This window comes from Hesperophylax consimilis, chromosome 12 (genome assembly GCF_061612785.1).
Source record: "Hesperophylax consimilis isolate HC1 chromosome 12, BYU_Hcon_1.0, whole genome shotgun sequence".
NCBI classification, from domain to species: Eukaryota; Metazoa; Arthropoda; class Insecta; order Trichoptera; family Limnephilidae; genus Hesperophylax; species Hesperophylax consimilis.
Genome location: NC_142847.1, coordinates 16,305,542 through 16,325,693, shown reverse-complemented (window position 1 = coordinate 16,325,693; position 20,152 = coordinate 16,305,542). Strand labels below are relative to the sequence as shown.

At 32.1% G+C, this 20,152-nt stretch overlaps 1 protein-coding gene across 2 annotated transcripts in view; it reads left to right on the top strand.

Annotated features, from left to right (window-relative positions):
• LOC149419238 (uncharacterized) overlaps nt 1-20,152 on the top strand; it is a 71,963-nt gene that overhangs the window by 32,925 nt on the left and 18,886 nt on the right. Inside the window, exon 5 of one of the 2 annotated variants that reach the window (XM_089637742.1) lies at nt 11,792-11,833. The exons of the other annotated variant lie outside the window; for it this stretch is intronic. Coding sequence (XP_089493868.1) covers nt 11,792-11,833 — 42 coding nt within the window. The remainder of the gene's footprint in view (nt 1-11,791; nt 11,834-20,152) is intronic. 2 annotated transcript variants of the gene reach the window in all.

The window sequence follows — 20,152 nt, the reverse complement described above, 5'->3', positions numbered from 1 at the left end:
ATTGGGATATTTTATAAACTTAATAGATGTAATTTTAATTATCTAATATTACTATGTGATTTATTCTAATGTTTCCTTGAAACTATAAATGTATTTAACTACAAATACATCATATTAAGATTGTTTAATTGGAAGAACCTACAGACAAGTTGCCACATGACAGCTTTGTGGGACTACCCTAAATTTGGATAAATTTATTATTTACTAAATAAAAAATAAAACTATTTTATGATTAACCTTGTTGATGTTTTTAATCATTTTGTGGATGTCTTTAGAATTATAATTTGATGTCATGTTTAAAAGTGTTTTAATGATTTGACCACTATTGCAAAAGCAGTAATTACAGTGCCGTATTTTTTTTCCTTCAGGAAATGTGAATTGATTTTTTTCCCTAATCGGTCGTAAGAGGTTATCTTGTAGGTCATAAAGAAGTATAGATTTGATCAATAACTAAATTTCTCACAAAGTGAGGTTTAGGTCATTGCGCTAGGGACTCGATTTTCAAAGTGAATTCCAACCTGAATTATACACAGTTTCTGGTATTTATATTAAAAAATTTATTCTTTGTTTTATTTTTTGTGATTCGAGTAATTGAAAAACATTTTCAGCAATGTTTAAGCTCAAAAGCACATATCCAGATGATACAAGCATTACAGGTAATCACCTCGTGAAGCCATTGTCAAACCGTTACTCATACTTTACGATTTTTCATAAATGAATTATTGAGCGCGTTTCAGTGGAAACTCAGGGTTGTTAATTTTTATTTTTAAATTTCCACAAACGATGCAAAAAGAATTGTTAACCAATATGCAGATTCTGTATTTGCATTCGGTTCTAACGTCGAAAAATGCCACTGATTTCAAGACAAAGACAGATTATAAGTTATTGTAAGTAGTTGAAGGATGTTGTGAATTTGGAATCCAAAACTGGAAACCGCAGAGATGCCGCCACATGGATATGCCGTTCGTAGCCAGAAAACTTCAGTCACTCAAGTGTTAATATTTATGCCAAATTTTTTCACCTGACACAAAACTCTGCATCATTTTCAACTCGGTATCGTAGCGAGATGAAAAGAGTACTCACGCAGATGCATTGATGGATACATCATGTCGCAAAAAACATCGTCGGCTTATTTTTAACCGCCAAATAATTCAATAAATACTAGTATTTCATTCAACAATTATTGCTTTTTGATTTTTTTCACGATATTTTTTGACGTAGCACAAGGGTTCCGTGCACCTGACCGGCAAACAGAAGGTGCGGGTTTAATTCCCGTCGTTGGCATTTATTTTTTCTCGGAACAGTTTTTCAATTAATTTTTTTTTTAGCCAATAATTATTACTTATAATAATTTGTTAAATATTATTTATTTAATCTTTGTAAAAGAAAAATATTATTACTATAAAAATATTTTAACAATGTTTGAAAAAAAAATAATAAAGAATGCTGTCTCTCCGTGACTTTTCTAAGGGACATTGCTGAGGGAAATGTGTTCATATATATGCAGCAATATACACAATATATAATATATGTTGTTAGGAACAACTGCAAGTATGATTCGTACACCTTATGTTAAAAGCTGAACATCCTGAAGGCTCGATAGATTGTCACAAAAAACATTTTTTTCAAAACTCATATTGCGTGCATTTACTCTATTGACTATTTGAAGACGAGTTACCTAAAAATTCGTAGTTGGAAGAACGAAACTTTTTCACGTCATTTGAGCCCATTAAATTTAATGCTATGAATGTTAAATTTCTTAATTTATTTGTTAGATGTGTTTACTTCGTAGTAATTATTCTTAATTTATATTTTCTTTAAATTTGAAGTAATCAAATTTAACAATCTAAGGACGGGTTGTTTCGGAGTATTTGAACAATTCATCAAATTTCAACGTTCATTTCTGGGATCTGTGAAAGTCCAATTCAAGTTCTGTTATTATATCATTATAGGCTAGTTGCTTGACAAAACTGAAATAAAAACAGAACTTGAAAAAATCTTTCACAGAACTTGCAAATGAACGTTGAAATTTGATGAATTGTTCAAATACTCCGAAACAACCCGTCCTTAATGTTCAGTTCGGTGAGTATTTCAGTATTTATCATTGTGTCGGCACTCAAGGGTAGTTCGATAACGCCGAAACAGCTGTCACAAAAATGACAAGCTAAAATACTTGCAGAACTTAATAATCACATTATTTAATTATAATTTCTTTACTTTATTAAAAAAAAAAAAAAAAAAATTGTTGGGTTGAAGTGGGGAAATGTGTAATTGTTATCCACATAAAATACCATTTAATTTAAGTTTAATTCTTTCCGATGCATTTTTCCACCCCTGCCGCTACAGTTGAATACAATGTTTTACAGCGATGCGACCAGGAATTGCATTTAACATGCATAGCGTGTGTTGCACAATGCACACTGCACACTGCACATTCACAGTACACATTGCACCGGAGATACTGCAAACAGTGCACATCGCACATGAGTTCACACTTTTACGATTGCAATCGCTACCAAATTGCCTATAACAAATTATCGCTTAAATGGATCACATTCCGCGGATGCACGAGCGAATGAAAACCGACAAAGTGAAATTGGTTTCCATTAAAACTTTAGAAAGGTATTTAAAAATTACGAATTACATAAATATCGATATTTGGTTGTTAATTTAAATGAAGCCATCGAACTTCACAAAATCATTTGTAATGGAGAAAAAATAGGGAAAATAAATATAATACCTACATAATTAATTTTTCCGATTAAATTAAATTTGGTAGATTTATTCGTAGATTTCCCTTGTACATTTTATGACATTATACTGAGAACGTATTTGAATTTTTTCGTTCATTTTTGGTATGTTAAACGGTAAACCACAACAGTGAAATGATTTTTCAAGTGGGGAAGATAGTATCTTGTCCAAGTTAGTATAATATATTAACACGTAGACCCGGTAGTGGGTTAGAAATGACCCAGTGCTTTCAAAAATAATTATTATGCCATATAGGTATTGTTGAAGACAATTTCCTTTAATTTATTTCATTTACACTTTTATTTAATTTATACCATTCTTAAAAATATTAATATGGAAACATATAAAACTACTTTTATTAATTGCGGTTTAAAGTCAATTAATTCACCTAAATTTCACCATTTATACTATGTTTGTAAGTTCTTTAAATTTGGCACATTACGGCAACTGATCGCTCAAAACGTTTTAGCAAACTTGCCATAATATGCCAAAAATTGTTCAAGTGGTTAATTTTTTGATAACTTCAAAAATGAATATAATCGGACAAGGTTTAAGCGAGTTATTAGTATTATAATTGTCTGTAAAATGCTATAAAACGCGCACCATCACCAGTTGCATTTGTGTGACAACCGTGAAACAGTGTGGCAACCGTGATAACATCTCCACACTCGAGGTCCTGATTTGAAGTATGTGGAGAGTATTTTTGTTGATAGGAAGGAGTGAACTTGGGTCTTAAAGATGTAAGTGAAAAGAAACACAGAAGCCGTCAAATCATTCCACAAAGCCGTTAAACTGAAGATTCTCATGTGACAAATTTAATGTCAACTGTATTGGGTTCTAACGCAATCGAAATATTTCAAATCGTTTCAGAAAACGTACGGGATATATGAGTATTGCACAGGATCATAGTTAAAATTAAATAAATCGATACAAATTGCATGAAAAACATTTAAATTAGATTCTTAAAGTGGGTCCGTCTGTACTCATCACCGCTGCTTGTATTTTGTTTTGTCCCACCGCAATCGGCATTTAAAAAAAGGTAATTTTAAAGATACACAATTTAAAATATTTCCTTTCTTTCCATGGGAGATTTCTTTGTTTTCTATTGTATACTTATATAGAGCACAGCGTGAAAAATAAACTACAAAAATATATTTCTCAACATTGTGTAATATTTGCAATTAAAGGTAATTTTTATACTTTAAATCTTTTGAATTCAAAGTTCACTGCCTTTAAAAGTGACAAGGATATTGACCCTATTTTAATGTAGGTAAGTACAAGATGCACGGTCGAGCTAGACAAAGTTTTGTAATTGTAAATCATTTCAGAATACCATTTTATATTCAATAATTAACTGATAGTAATGCGGAACGAACACTTTCCCGGTGCAATTAACAAAGCAATATAATTAGAAAGCACCCCTTTCCGCATTTAATAACTTGGCAGTATATTCGAATACTTTACTCCACAACAAACATCGCTCAAACCACCTGCCACAACCAACACCGAGTAAAAAAGCAAAAAGTAGGTAAATGTAATTAAATTCGCCAAGGCGAGGATTACAAGACTTTCTTCTCGCAACTACGCTTGACGAAAAACAAAAACAGAATTTCTATAAGTAGTCATTACTCCTGTTTCTTATCAGTTATATTTCCGCCCTGTTAACCCTTTCAATTAAACAAAGGTCCATGATTCCCGCTCATTTTTTGCCTCGTTCAAAATATTATCCGTTTTGTCTGAAATCCGTCCGACCTGACCTTTATTATTTCATCTGCTCATTATTTCGCGGGAACAATGGACGCCGGTGCCGGGATAAACCTTGTAGCCGGGATAAACAGTGTAGCCGGGATAATTTGGCGGGAAAGAGGGTCTGCTTACAGCTTCCAGATCTAATTAAGCGGGAACCTGGTTCCTTTGTTTGTAGATAAAAATATACTTCTATAAGTCTTCTTCACCGGGGCGCGCAGCTCTCAGCAGAGCTCACCAACAATCGTTATTCTTATTTAAGTTTTATGTTTTTTCTTGTATTATTTATTTAAGCAGAGTGACTGGTTATCTGGTGTCTAAACATTTCTAATAACATTACGATTCAATATTAAGATCTCTGGCAAAGGTTATACTGAGAGTAACAAAGTACTATTTTCCCTCTTATTGTATTTTAAACGTATGACCATTGGGTTCAAATAATACATTGCCCTATGAAATATCGGCATTGAACAACTATTTGATCATTCAAGCAGCGTAAGCCGAAATCAATAAATACCCAGCTACCTAACTTACTAATAAAAAAATTATATTCGATAACGTTGAGATGTTGAACTTTCCTGCCGCACAGCAAATATTCATACAAATACAGTAATATTTCTGGTTAAATGAACACTTTCAGACTTCTTGCCCCGAGTCTAATAGCCAACAAAGCCTTACTAGCTCCTACCTGCTCCGCTGGCTGCTAGTTACCCTACTAGCTGTTCCAATAGCAACCTTACTAATTCCTTCTTGCTTTGCTAGCTACCCTACTAGCTGTTCAAATAGCAGCCGTACGAATTCTTTCCCGCTTCCTCTAACTGCTAGCTATCCTACTAGCTACTCTAATAGCAGCCCTTCTATTACCTACCTGCTCCGCTAGGTGCTAGGTACCCTACTGGCTCCTCTAATTGCACACCGTATAGTGTACCTTCCTGTTCTACTATACGATAGCTATCCTACCGGCTATTCCAAATAACGGCCTTACTTTCTAGAACCTACCTGCTCCGCTAACGAACTTAGTATCTACATTTTGTCCGTCAAAAATGTGCAGGTAGATATATTTAATAAAATTGATATAAAAACGTGGTTATTATGTGATAAAATGCGAGGTTTTGATTGACTCTCGAATTCGAGATGTTGAAAATGGAAATGGCATAACTCGATGATTTTTAAAATTATTACAATAATTTTTATTATTAAAATGCGCGTTTCGGCCAAATAGTTATTATTTTGATTCAATGTGAATAGGTATATTAATACATTTCAAAAATCCTAAAAAATCTTTTACATGCAATTATCTTTGTACGTTGGTGTTTGAAAAAGAATATTCAATTTCCTTGGAATATGATGTCAAATTATCTCCGTTCATGATAAAACATCGATTTCTGAATACCGTTTAATATTAATCGAAGAAATCACAATCATTTAGAAACATCGCATATATTATAAAATATATTATTTAACTTTTTTTTCCTCACACCCAGCATAAAACAAACACCATATTAACAACAATTCCAAATTCATGTATAATATTCAAATGTAAATAATTTGGTAGACACTGTAATGTATGTATAGAAATAATAAAAAAATAAATTATGAGCTATAGTGTTAAAACTTGTTCCTCTCTTTTCTATTTCCATATCGTATATTTTATTTTAAATTATGCACTTGAATATTTCTTACTATGAACCTACATTGCAAATATTATTTTTTATGCTATCAGCAATTTTTAAACTGCTCTCCGTTTTTTTTTTCTTTTCTGATTAATATATTATATACACTTACACGCACCTATATGCCACGTATAACATTCATTTTTTTTAATATAATCCTTAAAACTTAAGCATGTAAAAGCCCATCAGGACATTGAAAATTAATAAATAAATAGTTTTTTTACTAACAACTTTCATTTGTAGAAAATTTAATAATATTTATTATTTATTAATAAAACTGTAGTTAATATAATTATTCTTCTTCTTCTTTCGTATGGTAAAGGGGTAAGAGGGGGACATCTAGGTCTGCTAGCCATTCTAGGGCCTTAGGCGTCGCCATGTGAGCCTCATCAATCCCGCCGGGGAATGAATGGAGCGGGCATTCGTTGACCACATGTTCGGTGGTCTGCACCGCACTACATTCACACATCGCCGACTCTTTAAGGCCCCATCTGTGCATCATGTGGTCACAGCGGCTATGGGAGCACCTTAACCTATTGATGGCGGACCCGGTTTTGCGAGGCAATGAGAAACCAGGCTGTCTCTCGGTGGGGTCCTGTATGCAATGGAAGTGAAGAGAATACCAAATTAAGTGGGCCTCCAACTTCAAACTATGCCGCTATTTAAGGGGCTGAAGACCGATAGGTCTCACGGCCAAGAGGAATCGATAAATATAATTATAATTCAGGGTTTACAATGGGTTATTTTGTATCTTATAGTTTATACTACTCTTCCATTAGAAGTATTTTCTTGCGGATGGAGGATGAGTGAAAATTTTAAAATGATAAAGGTTAAACAATATACAATAGTTAATGCAAAATTATGTGAGATAGTGTACATTTCTGTTCAAATTAAAGTTTTTTTTTAATATATACTGATTCATTTTATTTTTATCGTTTTTTATTATTTATAATCAAGTTATTACCACGCTTGACAGCTGTTTCGCCTTTCGAAGGCATTATAAACTCTTATAAAGCCACTTAACGCAGAACTTAATTATAATTTTATTGAACTGTAAGAAAAAAAAATTTTGTCACTTAAAAAAACGGTTTGCATTTTTTTCAACAACTTTTTGACAGACTGTACTCCCTCCAACATCAGCTCCACTGCCCTCCCCAGCAATGTCAAGGTGTAGCTGACTTTTCATTTCATTCGGTCGCTTTTTATTATCTGAAATAATATAGCTTTTTTAGTGTTAAGCTGTCTGGAAAATAGGCGGGAGAAAAAAACGTTTTTATAAGGGTACAATTTAACGGCGTTAGAACCCGACATTTCCTCGTACAATTTCATAAATGAATACATACGGAATTGAAAAGTATTTCGTAAAATGGAAAATAATATTCTGAATAAGTTACGAACTAGTCATCAGACCATTTCCCGTACTTTTGGACATGGAAATACATAATGGATAACCTCAAATACTTAGATTGTTTAATCGCGATATTTTTGTACGAATTGATTCGTTTTTTTTTTTAATTCATCTGTTTTCCCTTTTGTTTTCGGTAGTAAATTAATTAATTAATGCACATCTTGGAAGCGGAAATTAACCCAATTCCCGACATCCGATGGAACTGAAACTCATTAGATAAACTCGTTAACGATGACAATGCATTATTTCAATCACGCACATACACGCCGACATCTACAATCGTATGACATTACAGCATTAAATATACGAAATAAATGTCGGTCCCACCCGATCGGCATTTGACGAGTTGGTAGAGCTGTTCATTCCAGTTTCTAATTAGGAAGGTTCAATCCTGAGTCAAACAACACAAATATATTTTTAATTTTTTAAGACATTTTAAAACAGATGCATTATAATAAAAAAAGTTTTGTTTAACAGGTTGATTTTTTTTAAATTGAACGTTTTGGTGAGAATCGATATTATGGCACTGATTATGGCACTGGATACTGTTTCTGTACTAGGTTTACTTACAATAAATTATTGATGCAAGGTCACTCCATACGTTCAGACAGGGACATGTAATGGAAAACAGGTTGGATGGGGAATGAGGGATGATATAATCTTAAAGGGAGATGCTTATACATGTTTTAATATGTTTACTTACAATTATTGATGCAAGGTCACTCCACACTCTTAGACAGGGACATGTAATGGAAAATAGGTTGGATGAGGGAATGAGGGAGCATATAATCTTAAAGGGAGATGCTTATACATGTTGTAATAGGTTTACTTAAATTTATTGATGCAAGGTCACTCCACACTTTCAGACAGAGACAGGTAATGGAAAACAGGTTGGATGAGGGAATGAGGGATGATATAATCTTAAAGGGAGATTCCATCAACAGATTGATTTAATTAACAAATTTACCTTAATTCTTATTAATGTTATACTTTTGTTACCATTTTCACATTTGTATTATTATTCCTATGTATTAATTATCATTTTGTGTACTGTATATATACTCTATAAACTGTATATATACATTATATACTATATATATACTGCATATAGTTATTTTATATTTATAGCATTTATACATACTGTTTATATACAGTATACATTTACACCTTTTATTTACTGTACACAAACTAAATATACCGTATATATACAGTATTTATATGCTGTATATACTGCAAATATATACTGTATGAATGCCATATATATCGTTTATATTGTATATTTACTTTATATTCAGCTGAAATAAATATTATTATTTTTTCAAATTCATCTTCTCTATCTTATTTTGTTCTTTCAACTCTTGACATGACCCGACTTTAACATTTGAATATGCTGCATCAAAACTTTAAAAAGTTTAAATAAATATTATTTTTGTGTTCATTACTATTTAATCAAAAGGGATCGACGTGTTTCAAAACCAATGGTTTCTTCGTCGGGATACTGTATAACACGTAATTCTTATTATAAGACGACGAAACCATTGATTTTAAAACATTTTGATCCTCTTTGATTAAATGGTGGTGTGTATAAAGTTATTTATTTTATTTAAATTGAAATGACGACACATAGTGAATTTGCAATTATTAAAAAAAAACTTTTAAAGGTGATCAAAACTAAGCGTTGATATTTTTTTTATTAAAATGGTGCCACAAAATAAGTTTGATGCAAATGAAGAAGCATAATATTTTAAGGGTTTATTTGCATTTTAACCGGTACCATACGTACCCTTTTTTACATGTACCTTTTTTTCAGGTACTATACGTACATGAGGTATTTTACATTTCAAAACATCAAACATATATTAGGTATGTGTTTTTTTAAATGGTGTAATTGTAAAGCTACACATCTTGATACAGGAATGCCCTAGTGAGATGTGCAGAGTATGTATTTTATGTTAAAAACTGTTTTTTGAATAAATAAAAAAATAAAAAAGATAAAAAATTTAAAAATAATTTTTTTTTTAAAAAGTCATACAGTTACTAAAAAATATTAATAAATTGATAATATTGAATTGAAATACTTACCAAAATATTCATTGGCAGTCCGTATTTACTTTTTCGCACTAATAAGAGATTTAATTAGTTAATGAAGCCTTTATTCACAATTTGTAATGTAAGCAGATTTCTTTTCCGCGATTCTCTCAATTCTCAAGAGCTCTGTTCGTTAATAAGCCAGTAATTTGGTTTGTTTAATTTTTGTAAAATCAAATATTTACCTGTTTACGTTAATCAATAAACCAGTAATTGCATAAAGAACGACATTTTTAACAAAGTTGCGTAAATCAAAATTGAACCGAAATTCAATTGATAACCAAGGGGCCGCGTTATGCTACGTATACATCCTCGAGCCGAACTGCCGAACTGAACCTCAAATTATGGGAAAGAAATGATTCGTTCCTTTCCTGTAATTCGTGGTACGGTTCGCGTTTTGGTTCGCAAATGTATACCTACCCTTAGATTTGGCGGGCTTTTTTGTCTATCGTCGTTGACCGTGCTTGCGAATTTTGCTAACTGATCATAGATCACGAATTCAGTAAATATCGTATTGACATAGGGCTTTATCGAACGTGCATGCTAGACCTCCGTGTTTTATATTCCCGACCTACGCTATACAAAAAGTTAATTTATTTTGGTATATGACTCACGACTTGTTTATATTTTACCTTGTTACATTGAAAAGCGCTCTGAAGCGGTTTTTCTAGCAGCATATTTAGCGTACTTAATTGATCGTTTAAAAGCGTACGTTTCTTCCACAAACAAAGAAGAGAAACTTATTGTAAACTCGACTGTTTATTTCACCTAAAGACATTATATCCCGGCTCTGTTTACACAAAGCACAGCTCCTTTATATTTGGCTTTATAGCTCTAACATGTATTCAAATACTCTTCTTGGTAAGTAAACATGGTGTGTATAGTGACGCGTTCAATTGCACGAACACGAGAAAAACATTAGAGTTCAAATTTTTTGACTCTACCGTTTTCTGGAGTGTGCAAACTTGCTCATGTTTTATAAATTAATGTGGTGTTCATATTTGAACTTTCAGAAATAATTGGTTGATTTTGATGTTAAAATCGTTGTATATAATGGGTCCTTTTTAGAGGAAACATGCAGGGCCGGCCCCAGGTGGGCGCATCGCCCTTGAGATTATTTAAGAAGAAAACTGTGCTATCCAAAAACACAAATCATTCGAATATTATCATTACAGTTTTCTCCTACCTAGGCGTCTAGTGGTTTTGACAAGGGGAACCGACATTTTACTTGCTCCATGGGCCGTTTGGTTTAGGGCATTGCCCTGAAAAACATGTTGCGTTATTGGATAAAATTAAATTTATTTTATCTGAACATCTTTTTTAATTATTTTGTTCCAACGTGACGTCATTCGAAAGGTGGGTCTAAGAAAACGTGAAATGAAATAACGAAAGAAGAGAGAGGTTAAAAAACATCAAGTACATCGACTCTTGTCAGCTGTATTTGGGACACCGGTGTCTCCCATGTTAGTGATTTTAACCCTTATGTACAAAGGAACTGTATGAAGGACAAGGTTAGAATGCAGCTGCTCTGACAGCTTTGTAATAAATTAAGTAGCTGAGATAATTTTATATCTAAGATATCAATCTTATATATTTATCTAAGATATTTATCTTAGATATTTACCCAGATATTTGTCTAAGATATTAAATTATATAAATTTATTTGAATCTAAAATAATTCCCAAGATCGCCGAGGTCCTACATTTAACGGGAAAATTGTGGAAAGGGTGTATACAGAGTGTCCGGGGATAAAATACACAAACTTAGGGGGGGGGGATTCTACATAATTTTAGAAGTAGAAAAGGAAGATAACTTTTTAAGAAATTCCAACATTTTAATGTAGTTTTGTATGGGAATTGATGTTGAATTGTTTGTATGGGATTTTTTTTTGCTATGGAAAAATTGAATACCATTGGTGTAGGAACTTGCTTAGTAGGAAAAACAGTTACATTTGTTTTGAATCCATAAAGCGTTATAGAAATCTAATAGTCTCTTTGTATGTACACGTCGTATTTGGCCAATTAGATGAGGTTTCATAAAAATGCCGCAATAAAATTCGAATTATCTACGCTTATTGGTAAAGATTCTAAAAATTGCTCTAAAATGAACAGTGTTGTCATTGCAGAAACCTGCTGCATTTCTACACTGGCCAGTGCAGCGAACAACGGTAAGAGAGGGTTTCTTTGCACCCTGCAACTTAGATGACTAGCAAAACTGCAACCATCAAATGCACTTAATGTTTCACCGATAGTGCAGGACTTAAGCCAATTCTATTGTTTGGAATGAAAGTCCTCAGTAAAGCAGTACTTTATGTTTTTTCCTTTCTTCAGTGTTGTTTTGTGTTGTTTCTTTTCGTATTTTCTCTTTTATTTTGCCTTAGGAATTCTTAATCGCTTTTGATGTTGTTGTAAATAAACGTATTTGCTTAAATTTAAGACACCTTTTAAATTTAAGCTTTTCAAATCGATGTTTTCTCTTCTATTTATTTTAGGGTACATTTGAACCTCTACCGAAGGAATAATTTTTACAGTGGAGTCAATTTCAAAAGGAAGCAACTAATTGAGGTCCTAAACTTTTTGTATTTTAAATTAATATTTTCCATTTATATGGGTGACCAAAATAATACTGATCAATAATGTATCTGTGTTTGATCCGGGAAAAAAATCAATTTACTAACATTTTAAAATAGTTATTTAACTCATAAATTTGTTTACACTAACCCCACACAGGAGGCTGTGAGGAAAATAATTTCCCTGATGGCCAGTATCATCTTTAGGGATGCTGTATGGAGAGTCGTTTTTAAGGAAAGGAAGGTGAGGAAGTTTTGTTAATTTAAAAGGTATGAGGGTTGAATAATAATCTAGGCATCAGTGTGTCCAGGAGTGACGGACATATAAATATGTCCCTCCCGCTGCAGCGCAAGGCGATGAGTCGAGATACCAGTTGGAGAGGTCAAAGGGTCTCCCAAACCAGCATCTCCCGATCTGGCACGCTACGCAGCTGGTGGGTTGGCGCATCCTGAACACACCTCACCCGATGAACCCAGACACCCCTGCTAAATCCCCAAACGTAGCAAACCACTTTGAGTGACCTATGCCAGAGGTGTTGGTTATCCAATAAGTGGTTGCCGGGGCGGCGGTTCCCAAACTCGAATCCAAAATTATAATAAATATTAAGAGTAAAATTAGTTCGTTTTTTAGACTTCACGGCGAACAAAAAACGGAGTTATTAGTTTTTCTTATTGTATACAATTTATTTTACATAAAAACATTTTACATTCAAATATTCTTTCTTGAATTTGAATAATTTCTTGTTCATCGTTATTTTTGGACTAGGACTTTGCCACGCCCTATTTTGATTTGACCATTTACATTTCGTCTTTCCGGAAAATAGCTTTTGTGTTCCTTGTTCGGTCAATCCTGTAGATGGTAGTCGTGTTTGATTGTAACTTTTCATTCCGCCAGAGAGCAAAGCGTTGCAACTGTTGCGATCTGTCAAGTCGGTGTAATCAACATTACTACTTTACATTTACATTAACAGAACTACTTATTATGTTTACAACGATAATATTTATTTAATAATTAAATATAAATTCTAACCAGGACGTTTACTATGTCAAAATAATACGAAAAAAGGATTTTTTTAATGATAAACTAATGTTTATAAAGCAAGGTTTTTATGCATAGCACAAAGAAGAAGAAATTATTATAAGCATTAATTACTCGCCTGAATTATCGATACAAATTGAAAATATCTCGCGAGTTAAAATAAATTCCGCCGATGGGAACATCAGACAACAGAAGGTGCGGGTTCAATTCCCGTTGATGGCATTTATTTTTACTTGGGAGATATTTTCAATTTGTAAGGATATTTCAGGCGAGTAATAAATGCTTTTAATAATTTGTCACGAAGAAAGAAATTATATACAACAAAACTGAATTAGCTTTTTTACTTGAAAACATAAGTTAACCACAAATTCTGTCGTAATAAAAAAAAACCCAACCAAGAAACCTAATAAAAAATATATATTATGATTATCTTCCATGAAATATTTTTTCAGCTTTCACTTAAACATTATTTTTCAGCTTTGTAAAAATTATAGAGGTAATTATTTTGGTTGAAGAATTTACATATTTATAGTTATCAGCTTTAAATGTTGTGAATTGTGACTGACATAGTTTAGTTTTATTTCATTGTCTTTGTTTTTCAGATGCAAACAGGCACTTCTAATTTTAGTCTTCCTAACGGAAATAAACTACTGTTGGTCTCTGGTTTTCTATTTTCTTTGGCACCGGGTTTTTACCAACTCTACTAATTATCCAACATTATTTTTGTGATTTGTTGAGCACAAATGGGCTCATTTTAATTCATTACTACTGCTACTATCTTATATATATTATCTAACTACTACTGTCGGTGTGGTTTTTTTGTTGGTAATTTACCACGCTGCCAACAGCATCTGGCGGATAGAATGTAGGTTCCAACTACAATATAACCACAGTGAAGTATTTAATACAAAAAAAACACATTGACTCATACCGTGATTATGTAAAACTATATAAATTGTTTTAATACAAACCTGAATATGGCAGAAATATCTAAAAAAAATTAATCAAACAGAGTAATTTAGGAGTTTTATCATGTTTTAAGTACATATTTCAAAATTAAGTAGATTACCTATCGACTGTAAGAACGCGCTGTTTCACAGAATTTGAACAATTCACCAAATTACAACGTTAATTTTCAAGTTCTATGAAAGTCCTATTCATGCTCTTCTATTGTATAATTATGGGCCAGTTGCTTCAAAAACTGTCTGAAATAATAACAGAACTTGAATAGAATTTTCACAGAACTTGAAAATTAACAATGAGTTTCGAAGAATTGTTCAAATTTTAAGATACAACCCGTCCCGAATCTTCACTTCAATTCACATTATTTGCGATTATAGCTGTTCACTGATTTTATACTAGAACAGTATTTAATGGTAAAATAGGTTTTACTGATTTACTCAATTTAAATACTAAAAAGTAAATGTATGTACACAATTTATTTGGAGAAAAGCGGAGACAATATTACTAGAATTGTTCGCAATATTTTACACATAAATTTTGTAAAACAAAGATCACTGTCATATGAACTACAAGATTTTTAATTAGTTTCACGAAACCGTAAATATTCGTTTTTATCGTCTCCCAAAAAGCTTTTCATTTTGTAGCTTGTTAATGATCTATCTATTTTAACACTTTTAGTACAGCACTTTTGTTTTCACATATAGACCATATTTATGCTTGATAATATCTTAAATAGTTATTTCAAATTTTTTGGTGTTTTCGGCTTAGTAATTTTTTTTAATTTAATTTTTATTATTTTTAGTCCTCAAAGGATAAATATTTATTTTTTTAAATAACTTAGTGAGTAAAACCTCAAATTGTAATATTTAATTATTGAAGACTATATTAGCGATTTCTAAACGAAAATCTAAAACTGAAAAAGATACGGTCACATCTAGGACTTAAATTTTATTTTCGCTAATGTTGTCTTCAATAATTATAGGATTAATTTTTAATGGCATGAAAAATAAGCCAGTCACACAAACCATCGTTTAATTTAAAGAAATATTGACCTACGGTGTTAAATGCGTAGTAATTAAGATGACATTAAAATAATAATGAATCCCATTCCAAGCAAAATAGCAGGATCTGTCTTTATATTTGCTGTATTTTTCGCTGGAATGAAGTCAATAAACTAGTCAAAATAGACGACATGATTCATCTTCAGATGACATTTTTTTCCTTTACATAAGTTTTTTTTAAAATTACTACTTGAAAATAATATCTCGAAGGTGGCTTCCGTTCTGGTAAATACATTTGGAGAGTCGAAATCGGAAGTTTCGGTCCACTTTGTCGAGCATGTCTGTGTCTATGTTGGCAATAGCAGCACGAATGTTGTTCTTCAGCTCACCCGTTCTTCGGACGATTGGTATATACCAAGGATTTAAGATATCCCGATTAAAAAAAATTGTAGGGTGCTAAATCCTGCAAACGTGCTGCTACTTAAAATCGCAAAACCCATTCAAAGAGATGAGACGTTCGGGGAAGTGTTCGCGCAAGAGAGTCTTTGACGTTTGTGCCGTGTAAGCCGTGGCGGTATCTTGTTGAAACCACACATCCCTCACATCCATATCTTTATTTGTCGGAAGAAAAAAATCCTTAATCATCTTTACGTAACGCTTAGAAATTAGCGTAATTGCCACAATAATGCCAATTCTGGATAATGCACACCAGAGTCACACGTTCTGAATGCAGGGACTACTCATGAAGTTCTCAGGGGTTCATGCCAATACAATATCGCATGTTTTGTTTATTCACGCATCCTGACAGATCGTCGCTGAAGAATGCGAGGCGCCATGAGGCAGATTTTCGATAAAGGCTTCACATGCCCTTTTAAGATTTTGCACCACTGCCAGTTTGTAAGGATGAAATTTCAGGTCTTTACAAGCGGTATACAAAATACGGAGCGATTTGTGTCACGAAATCAAGAGATATTAATTTTTATCTTCATATTTCTGAGGAAGAACTCTGGTATTGAAAGCGTTAAGTACCTTTTTAAAGTTTGTTGTGTTACTTGTAGAAATATTATAGTACAAGAGTAATACTTTTTTTACTATTTTTTTTTCTGAAAATACTGCTGGATATTTTTTAGGTTTGACGGTCACCCTTCAAATGAATTATTAACCCGAAGCTCTGACAATTATAGGTACATAATGTTGTGACGCATTTTTCGGCAAAACCAAAATTAAAAATGGTGAAAATCATCTTACTTATTTAATGTTGACTAAGTATGTTCCCATATTTTGATAATTTCGTCAATGCGCAAAACGGCTGTCACATTAAAGTACCCTGTCAGATATAAATATTGAGCAAAAAAAAATAATTTATAAATATATAACATCGCTAGATACTATTTAAGATTTTTACAGTGTGGATACGACCAGTTAATATCACGCAGAAAAAAAGCTATTTACAATTTTTGGCAACACTATAAAACTGTTTTAATTTAAATTATCTGGGATTCCAACCTGTGACCACTGCCCTACGGTCTAAAACATTACAAAAATCAGGCATTTTCTTAATACTCTGAAATTCAGCTCAATAATATTGGGAATGGTGCTATGAAAAGTTAAGTTCACGCTCGCTCCAGCGGTTATTAGTAGAAGGCCAGTTTTCCCGCCACCTGTCGGGAGGAAATCATCAAGGAGTAATGGGATACTTGTATTTAAGCTGCCCTTTAAGAAGCCTACTTATTATTAATCCACCCCCCCACCGTTCTGGAGAGACGAGTATTTTTTTTTCATGTAGTCCCTATATACATATTATCAAAGTTGCTGATATTTTCTTTTCTTTATTCAGTTAGCCCCTGCAGTCAGTAGGTTTATTTCAATGGCAATGTATCGAAATATTATGTACTTGTGAGCAAGATTTCATCTAATAAATATATAAAAATTCAGCTTGCATATGTTTTGGCTCGTATATCTTACCGAAATGAGATACGGAGTCGAATTAGTAGTTCAAGAGTCGATGTAATGTAGTTTTTTAACAGTAACATTTTGCTTTGCAGTAGTGAATGGTGGGAGAAGTCGGAGACGCCCGAAAAAGACATTGGCAATAAAGAAGCATTTCGAAGTCCACTAGTTTGTGATATATTTCTATGGCAATTATCACGAAGTACGTACACTAGTCAATCCGGTCTTCAGGGGAAGCTTAATGCTAAATCACTATTTTGATTAATCTTTAAAACGAATCAGTGTACATTATGAATACCAAAAAATATGCTTTATATAAAGTGAAGGTTTTCTTATCGTTTCGCTTGAGTAGAATACAAACAAAATAATAAATTACTTAATAAAAAATAAAAATATGTTACCGCGTAAATGAAACAACTTTAAAAAAATACAGTAATACAGTATAAAGCTACGATTATCTGTGACAATTTCACTTGATCACCTTTTTTTCTTTCTTATAAAATTATTTACAAAATAAATAAAAAACAGTTTTGTGGTTTAATTCGAACGTTTCTAGACTCCGTTTGTCAAGCGATTTTAATGCCTATCACCTACAATATAAGGGATACCAAGAATATACACATTTTTGGCTTGTAGCTTCCTCTTATAAAAACATTAGCGGCGTGCAGTGTTTTATTTTTTTTTCATATTATATTTGTAATTTTCAAACACGCAAAATTTAACATTACTAATGCTGTTTTTACTAAACCTAATATTATTACTTGATGGGTTGATTCTCGTTCTTCAAAGTTATGATAATTTTCTGTTTTTCTATAATAATTTCACTGTCCAGATTTTTTAATAATACTGCGAGTAGAATATATCTTCGACATAAGTTTTTGATGTGTATTTTTCAAGTAAATTTTTGATACCCATAAAAAAGTATCGCAAATGAATTAGAAGTTAAAATATTATTATCGAGATATAAACATAATTTTTTTTACGTTAGAATTTTTTAACCTCACTAGGACAAGCCTGTGTTGAGGTAATGATTTAATCCCATGTTGTAATTGTATGCCCTTCTTGAAAGAATTGAGTTTTTATAGGGCCAAAATTATTTATACATTCTCATACACCGTATGTGCAAGTGCAAAGACACAATGATTAGCATTGCTTGAATTTTATATAAATGTTAATTTTTAGCTGCAATCTTCCATGGTATCATGGATTAACCAACGTTTTTACGTGAATTTGATCGCTAGTATAAAGGACAGATAAACTTTATATTGGAAAACCTAAAAACTACTTGTGCAAGGTACTCAAAAATATCTTTATTTGTGTAGGATACACACGGAGAAAAATTCGTACATTTGATTTATTAAAATTCTGTTAAAACGTGATCGAACGTCAAATTCCCAACAAATTATCAGTAAATTCAGAATATATCGGAATACGTGTTCTTGCAGCTGCGCTAATACTAATAAATACAATGACGAAATGCGAAAATATTTAAATTTAAACACGTGTTCCGACATCCTAATAATAAATTCACGTTTCACTGATAGTTTTTTAGGAAATTTGTCATTTCATTCGTTACAGGCCTGCATATTTTGCAGTCCTGTTTTCAATAGGAATACAAATAATCTAACCATATTTTCGATAAATTAGCAATATTTGATATCAGAAGCGTCACTCTTTTTAATACCATTATTGAATTTATTACGGTACGCTTCTGTCTCTCAGTAGATAGATCTGAACTAACACGTCATATTTGATGTAATTCACAAGTAAACACACTTATCTGGTTGAAATTATATTTAATATGGCAGTGTAAATATTCCTAGCATAGGACATTGAATATTGATATAAGTTTACCTTTTGATGTTAGCTTTGGAGATATTTTAGAAAATCCATATTTGCTTTTTGCTCGTAGAGCCGGCACTAAACGATGTCAAATAGTTTCTATTATTTGCATACCTTTGCCTGAAATAGTACTTATTCATTGCAAAGGTTATATCCCACCTTTGTGTCTTGATGTAATTTGCATGTATTCCTTATTATTATTTACCTGTAGAAAAAATATTTTATTCAAAAATAATGTGACATCATTATTGAATATTTAAACGCCATAACATTACGCAGGAATAATATGGTTGACGCCGACCAGGTTTCGCTTGTGCATAAGCTTTATCTTAGGTAAAATAAAACCCCATCGTCGTATAAAATTATCATTTTTCAAAGTTTTTTAAATATTTGGTCTTCAGTCCAACACAGAAAAAAACAGTGACTTGCAGTTCATAAATGCTGAACTGCTAGGCCTATACTAAAAATAACGAACCATAAATACTACATCTTGTAGCTTGTTGAGGTTTTTTTCACTTACCGCACTTTTGTTTCCTCAAATATACCAAATTTATACTTGATAATATCTTTTTTGGTGTTTTTTGCTAAGCAAATGTTTTAATATATTTTATTTGATTTTCATCATTTTTAGCCTTTAAAGGGTTAATTTTAACATGAAATCATTCCCTAAGATCTTATTTATCTTTGAAGATACTGCGTTTCAATTATTACAAAAATTATAGGTGATAATTGGGTTATGTTTTAGTATATAATAAAATTAGGTGTATAAATTATTGAAAATTATTTGTCGAATGAGTTCAATGTTATAGTTTTTTTAATGAAATAATTTTAATTCTCTTGTGAATTTGTTGTGGTTTATCCAATATCTCTAACGATGTGTATCGCTTTCGTAATAACATACTGACTTTCAACTACCTCATTTTATTGTGCATTGTTCAACTACCCGATGGTAGTGGGTCTTTGACGCTTCAAATAATTGTAAATTTTGTGAGGCGTAATGAAATAGGGAATTAAAAGAAAAGGTGAAAGGTGAAAAGGTGGTTTGAAGGAGTGGCTACCGAATATACCTTACATCAACAACCTAACTTAGTTTTCTAATTTTATTGATTCCGCATAATAGTC